This window comes from Gekko japonicus, unplaced genomic scaffold (assembly GCF_001447785.1).
Source record: "Gekko japonicus isolate JY-2015 unplaced genomic scaffold, Gekko_japonicus_V1.1 scaffold1617, whole genome shotgun sequence".
NCBI classification, from domain to species: Eukaryota; Metazoa; Chordata; class Lepidosauria; order Squamata; family Gekkonidae; genus Gekko; species Gekko japonicus.
In genome coordinates, this window is record NW_015165291.1 from 1 (window position 1) to 7,940 (window position 7,940).

The 7,940-nt window shown below is 47.8% G+C and overlaps 1 protein-coding gene across 1 annotated transcript; it reads left to right on the forward strand.

The window, feature by feature from the left end:
* Positions 1 to 1,014: 1,014 nt before the first annotated feature.
* On the forward strand, positions 1,015 to 2,565 carry LOC107109682 (glycine N-acyltransferase-like protein 3; the record flags this gene model as incomplete). Its single annotated transcript, XM_015410355.1, has 2 exons — positions 1,015 to 1,135; positions 2,145 to 2,565. Coding segments are annotated over 2 exons (542 nt in total), but the record flags the coding sequence as incomplete, so codon positions are not given.
* Between the last annotated feature and the right edge of the window lie 5,375 nt (positions 2,566 to 7,940).

Genomic DNA, 7,940 nt, shown 5'->3' on the forward strand with positions numbered 1-7,940 from the left:
ACCGGAATGAGAATGGCAGCTCGCTGACATCAAGGCAGGAGACAAACTGAGGTGGTTTGCCATTGCCTGCCTCTGCGCACTAACCAGAACTCTTTTTGTAGCGGGAACTCCTTTGCATATTAGGCGACACACCCCTAATGTAGCCAATTGTCAGACTCCCATTCCATCAACGAAGTACACACTTGTAGAAAAAGGTTTTACTTTAATTGAAGCAATAGGTGCATAACAGGATCAGTGTTCAGAATGAGGCAAAAGCATGGTACCCAATAGATTATAGTAAATTGGAAAAGCTGAGGCCCAATTGCGGGACTTCCCGCGCGCACCATTGAGCCTGGGAAGCAATGCTCCTGGGTAATCATAACATATTTGCTTCTCATGGATAGTACCATGAGCTCACCCAAGCTACTACCTGCCAGCAACCACCTGTGGCCTTGAGAGATACGGAAGTTCCTGCAACTAGGCAATTAAGCGCATCAACAGGCATACATGGGAAAGTGAAAGCAGACAAGCGCATACATAGGAAATAGACAAGCGCATAGATAGAGAATAGGAAAACACATTGGCAGCTTGCTGACACCAATCCTCCAAGAGCTTACAGAGCTCTTACAGGGGCTACTGTAAACTCTTGGAGGATTGGCTACATTAGGGGTGTGTCACCTAATATGCAAAGGAGTCCCTGCTACAAAAAGAGCCCTGTAAATTGCCTAACTTCCTTGGTGGTCTCCTATCCAAGTACTCACACAGGCCAACCAAGATCTGATGAGGCTGGGCTAGCCTGGGCCATCCAGGTCAGAGACAACGGGCTTAGAAGGAGGTAAACTCTGCTTAGGATAGTGCTGTTAAGCCACCCAACGGGCAGCCATAGAAAGGAGGAGGAATCCGTTGTTTTAATGCTACTCACCCAATTATAGGGCAATTGGTCTTCATGGAGTAATCTCGAATATGTACATTTAACTTCAGGTCTGATATACACACCCTTCTCTCTGTGACTGGATATCTTACTGCTCTCTACAGGGCACCAAGACGGGATATACGAGGCCTCCCAAGATGCTGCTGCTGCTAAGCAAGTGCAGACCTCACCGTCTTCCTACTTCACTTACTTGCACCCTGACCCAAATAAAATACACACGCGTCAGTAAGTGTCCATCATCCCCCCCCCCCCACCCGGCTTGCGGTGCAACTGCAGCACACAACGTAACTTTTGGGAACCCAGAAACTTTGTAGTTAAGATGGTTATATTAGGCGACACACCCCTAATGTAGCCAATCCTCCAAGAGCTTACAGAGCTCTTCTTACAGGGGCTACTGTAAGCTCTTGGAGGATTGGCTACATTAGGGTGTGTGTCGCCTAATATGCAAAGGAGTTCCTACTACAAAAAGAGCCCCATCTTTGGTCTGCCTTTTGATGGCTTTTCCAAAGTCTTGATCAGACTTATCTCCAGTGCTCCCTCTAAGCTGTAGAGTCTTGTGAGCAAAAAATCCTACTTTGTGAGCTACTGGCATTAAAGTTGTGAGCAAGCCATTTGGCTACTGCATGAATTAGTTTGCTCTGGAGCCGTTTTTCCTGAGCTAAGACAAAAATGTGTGAGCCGGAGGCTAAAAAACTGTGAGCTAGCTCACACTAACTCAGCTTAGAGGGAACACTGCTTATCTCCCACCCCACCCCTCCTGGGGCACATTCAGACCCAAAGATGCCACTTTGTGTCTCCTCCCCCCTCTTTTGGTTAAGTTCCAAAAGACAATATTTTAAATATTTTTTTCTGCATCCCTGGGGAATGCCCTGAGTTTGTAAAAATCCTTACTTTATATGTGGGTGGGCTGTTTTTGTTGTTGTTTGTTTGTTGTTGTTTGCTTTCATCATCCACCCAGGGGGCCCAATCGTTTATTATTAGATATAATATTTTTCCCCCTCAACCCCTTAAGAACTAAGAATGGAATGTTCACAGGCACATGCAGAATATCCCTAATTACCGGATGTCGGGGGAAAGGGACAGAGGATAGTCTTCTGTTTGTGAGCTTCCGAGGTGTAACAGACTGGGCTGGACTAAATGGACTTTTAGTCTGATCCACAAGTACACATTATGATATTTAACTCTCCTCCCATTGCATTAACAGTATATATGTTTTGCCTCTCTTTTCTTCCAGGCTAGATCCCAGCCTGAAGTTCTCCACTTTGAATAGCTCCCATGTTGACCTGCTGAATGAAACGTGGGCCTACGGGGGCTGTGAACACAGTCGTGGGTACCTGGCCACTTTGGTGCACTCCTTCCCCAGCAGCTGCATCCTGGACAGCAATGGACGCCTGATCAGCTGGAGTCTCCTTGATCCTTTTGGTGCACTGGCACATGGCTATACCCTCCCAGAGCATCGCGGTCGTGGCTACATGGCTATTGTCAATAAAGTACTGGCCACACGTGTCCATGCATCTGGCTACCCTATATATGGGAATGTAGCCCTTGATAACTTGCGCATGCAGAAGTGTCTTGAATACTGGGGCTTTCAGAGATTATCCCTATCATGTCATTTTATTTACCATACCCCTAAACCCTCCACTGGAAGTATATAACCCTCCTCCAGTCTCACCACATCTTGTGAGACCTTTTGAGACAGTGAACCGTCACTGTATTGCCAGTGTGGCAGAACTTCAAAGTAAGATACAATACTGTGCCAAGCAAGCTATTCACACTTTCCCCCAGCCATCATCCTTTTTATCTTATCCTCACTCTCTGTGAATTGTCATTCTCTACTCACCAGACATTCCTGAATGCCTCTTACACATGTATTTAATCATTTCCTGGAGGTAGATTACATGTCATATCCATAGATCAGGGCAGTGATCTGATAATACAATTTTAAAAAGATTCCATTTGGCATGTGCTATTGTCTAAAGTCATGGGTTTGTTCTCCAAACAGTAGTAAACCCCTTCTCCATTTGATGTCCAGTTATGGCTGACAAAAAACAAATGATGGGTTTTTCACCTATAAGCATATCAGTTCAGTTTATTGAAGCAACCAACCAGCCACTCACGGCAACAATGCAATAAACGCTGTACAAAACTTGCTTTGTATCATTGCCTGGAAGTCTTCTATATCTTGTAACTCTCTAGTAAATTGTTTACCTAATTATAGTTGTGGTCACGCACGCCATTTGGAGAGGAGGGGGAGCGAGGCTATTCCCTCCGGAGGCATTTGACCCGCAGTTGCGAAATCACACAGCCCTTAGTTGCTGCGGGCTCAGTCCGTCACTGTGTGATCAGACACAACTGTGGGTGAGTTGGGGAGTTTTTTGCCACTTGTTTCCCATGCGCATAAACAAGGAATTGCACCTCTGCACCGAGGGCCCCCTATGGGTATGCGATGATGCGCATACAGTGAAGCGGGGAGGGGGGAATGGCACCAAGCCGGGATGGCCTGATCAGGACATCCCAATGGCTCGGAAGCTTGCTTGCGCGATCAGATAGGGGAAAGTCCGTCCGTGGCCTGTTGCAACCTGTTGAGTACCAGATTTTCTCCAGTGTCTTTTTACTCCACTTCTGCAGAGGAGAATTAGTCTGCTCTGGAGCCGTCTTTCCTGAGCTAAGACAAAGACATGTGAGCTGGAAGCTAAAAAAAATTGAGCCAGCCCACACTAACTCAGCTCAGAGGGAACACTTATGTTCCACTGTATTTGTTCCAAACGGTGCAGTATGGTACAATCAGCTCGTCTGCAAACAAGTCTGCCACTTGACAAGCCAAGCCCTGGAAGGCTTTTTGAGGTTTTATTTCATTGATAATCGATATCATACTATTGTGAATCGACACTGTAACAATCTATTGCCATGATCCCAGACGTTCTAGCATTAACTTTGTTTTAAAAAGTGACACTATACCCCTCGTGCTTCTCTTCAGCCACTGCAGAGGCTTTCTTCCACGACGGCACTCGCTTCCTCGGCTGCTAGCATTTCCACATGTGCAGGTTCAGTGTTTCTCAAGGAGCCCTTAAACACTCAGAAGTGCTAGTGTCAGCAGAAGCAGGCATAGCAGGGGAGGAAAACCTCTGCTGTGACCACAAAGGAGCACAGAGGGGATCACGTCGTAGGGGGAAATGTGCTGCCTGCACCTCTCCGTTATGATTCAGCAATGGAAGGGGCTGCTAGAGCCTTACTAGCAGCCTTACTAGAGAGCCAGTTTGGTGTAGTGGGTAAGTGCGTGGACTCTAATTGGGGAGAACCGGGTTTGATTCCCCACTCCTCCAATTGCACCTGCTGGATGACCTTGGGCAAGCCCTAGTTCTGACAAGAGCTGTCCTTGGAAAAGAGCAGTTTCTGTCAAGAGCTCTCTCAGCCCCACCTGCCTCACAGGGTGTCTGTCTGTTGTGGGGAGGGAAAGGAGTTTGTAAGCCGCTCTGAGACACCTACGGGTAGTGAAGGGCGGGGTATAAATCCAATCTCTTCTTCTCTAAGTGACCTAAGGCAAGAGATTCACTAATCCCACCCCACTATAGCTCAGAGCAAAGGCCTGTGCAGTCAGCAGCCTGGGAACATGCTTCTCCACTAGCATAGCCGGTAAAGGGGGGGGGGTTGACTCTGAAGCAAAAAAAAAAAGTTTTCAAGGATCACTGGGTTTGACCGTGGATCATTCTCATGTTCACTTGGAGAAACTCTTGAGCAACAACAGAAGGCGCCTGGTCTCTCCGCCCCCCCCCCCATCCTCCAACCACCCTTCTCCCTTTCAGCAGCTCCAAGCAGGAGAGGCCAGGGCCAGCTGCGGGTGATTCCCCTAACCCAAGTCCTCGAAAGAGCAAATGCACCCCATCTTCACTCAGGGGCTGCTTTGCCAGTTATACTGCACCATCCGGATCCCATCCCACAAGTCCAAGGAACAAATCCCATCCCACAAGTCCAAGGAACAAATCCCATCCCACAAGTCCAAGGAACAAATCCCATCCCACAAGTCCAAGGAACAAATCCCATCCCACAAGTCCAAGGAACAAATCCCATCCCACAAGTCCAAGGAACAAATTCCTTGCAGTCCAAGGAACAAATTTGTTAATCGTTCATTTATTCTGGGATGAAAGTACATCCACAAGCAGAGCACTCCCCGAAAGAAACCTGGCTGGATCAGACGTGGACCGAGTGGGTCCATATTGCTGCTTTGATCATTCTTTATCTATGCTGCTCATCAGGAAGATTCAGGCAGCCACAGGTCAGCCATAGGCGATAGGTGTGATGGGTGACGCTGACCAAGAACAAAATGATCCTGACTATCTTAAGCACTGATCTGGAAGGGGATTAACTGTTACTTTTGGGGACACAGGTGCTGCACCCACATGCATGTGTGTGTGGGCACAAGGGTTCAAAAAGTGTTTTTCCCATGAGGTGGAAGGTTTTGGGATGAGGACAAATGGTGTATCTTCCTCCTCTCTCGTAGGTACTTACCACGACCCATCCTGATTCTGTTGGTTCCCACCAGCCTCTAACTCCTGAGCTATGCTGATCCTATCCTGTCCTTCCAAGTTGCAACTGCTAGAAGGGATTTTGCGGAAATGTCTTCCCCAGACCCTTTCGGTAAACTTAAATTGCGACCTCTTGCTATTTTAGAACTAGCTCTGCCCAAAAGAAATGCAGACCCTGCTCTTTGGGTTATGAGACAGGGACATGGGCTGGATTCCTGATAACATCTCATTCATATGTTTCCTATTCTCCACATACTATATCTGCATTAATGGCAGCAGTGATACATTGGGTTTTTTTCAGGTGCACATCTAAGAATTTCAGTGTGGAAACCATGTACTTTAAATGTGTGCATTACTCATCAAAAATTAGGATTGGCTGCAGGTTCCTTCTATATAGACACTTGGGGTACACCTGGGGTTCATGCCTTGTCATGTGTAAAGTGGCCCCATCTATGAAGTCATGTGCACACGGTGAGTGCTCAAGTTTGTGGTGTGCCAGAAACTTTCTGCCAAAAAACAAATCATGGGATGTGTCATTCCTTAGGACTAAGTGCCGGTTTCCATACATGTTGACTTAACTACAACCAATGAAAGACAACTTGGAAGTTCAGCATGGAGTTTGAATGCAGAGTGTGGAAGTGAGCCTTGAGAAAGGAATTCTAAAGTAGCACATACCGCTGGTGTATTACTGCCTTCTCCTAAATGTATGTGTTTGTTTGGCATGATTCTTGTTCTCCCAAGGACAGGCAGAATAAACAGTTTCTTCTCCCATGCTAGTGAATTAAAGCAAAGCAAATCCTAAAAGCCATGTGTGATATTATGGCCCTGGCATCTCAGACTCATCCTTATACAATCAGCCGCACAAGGCCCCCATGTGGATAAAAAAGCCACACAATAGGGCCAGCAGCAACTGCAATTTTGGGTTCTGTAAACACAAACCAACTGCCAGTTTTGCAGAAAAATCTAATCTGTAAAAGACAACCTAATTGGGTGTTTATGAAAACCATATTGGTAGCAACATCTCCACATGCATAGACATCACACAAAAACCGGGCATTGGGGCAGCACATTTTGTTGCCCTTGTGATCCAAAATGATACCTACTATAAAGGACACAAACACAAAGGGTTTTTTTTAAACTTAAAATAAAAACATGCTTAAAACATTAGCACTCTTGCAACTGACACCTCTTGCTCTAAATTACTGCATCAAAATGTCTGTGCTGTTGCAATCCTGAGTATGCTGTTCAGGTGTGTATCCGTAAGCTGCAAACCTATGATGATGCAGCAGCAGCATGACTGGAAGAAGAAGCAGAAGACGGCCACTTCCACTGCGGGCCTGATAGGAGCCCAGATAGAAGCCCTCCGGGGGCCTGATCTGCCCACCGGGCCACATGTTTGACACCCTTGCTCTACAGCACCTGAGTGTTGAAAGCACTTCTCATACATTATTTGAAGCAGTGGAAATTTCCCCCTTCATCCTTTCCTTTTATGAACCTCCTCCTCAAAAGTGGAAATTTGTTTAGGATGGTGATGACTCTTCTGTGGATGAACAGCAACCCAGAAATAAACAGTTCTGGTGTTTACTGCAAATCCTCAGTGTGTGCGTGTGTGTGGGGGGGGGGTTCCTTGTACATAACACACACCTTTTCTTTAATCAATAAGAACACAGGTTAGATATTATGAGCTGGATCCAAGTTTCCTCAAACAGCAAATTCATAGGATCTTTAATGTTTTCCTTCAACAGCTACCCTGCGTCTCCAAAGAGCTGCTGCTGAGGGTAGGGGAACACTCCAAAACAATATGCCATACGACCAGATAGATGCATCAAGGAGGAGAAAATTGGCCTGCTGCATCCCCTCATGCCATGTGTCATATCGCTCAGCAAGGTCCCTGACCTTCAGTACTGATGGATTACTATAGGGGAACTTCTCAATGGAAAGCTCCCAGATCCAAGCTCCAATTTGGTGGGTAGCCTGGCTGGGCACTTCCTTGCCAGTGAGAGAGACTCCCAGACTGTAGCTTCCTTTAAGTTCAGTTTATTATGTTCCAAGTAGGTATCAAGTAACACAGATGGTTGCAAACAAAGAAATCCACAGTGTACACTCAGAGAAGCCCGGGGCCGGGCCGGGCCGGGCGGAACGAGGCTGGCCAGTCAGCAGGCCAGGGGGGAGGGGCCAGGCGAGTGGCGGGAAGGTAGGCGCCTCCCCTCCCTCCCCGGAACAATCGCCAGGCAGCAGGGTGGAAGGAGGGAGAGGCCCGGGTATACGTGACCCGGGCTGCTTGCCGTCCTCACCCCTTTTCTGTTGTGGCGGGAGCTGCTTGGGGGGAACTGGCCGGGCAAGGGAGCAGGGGACAAGGGCCAGGTACGTCCTCTGTGTGCGGCAGCCCCCCTCCAGGTACTCGGGCCTCCAGCGCTGGCGGCTCGGCCCTATTGGGCCTGCCGCCACCTAGCTGCCGCTATCCCCCCCCCCCCCCCATGTTTGCCGGGGCCGGCGTGTGGGGGGCT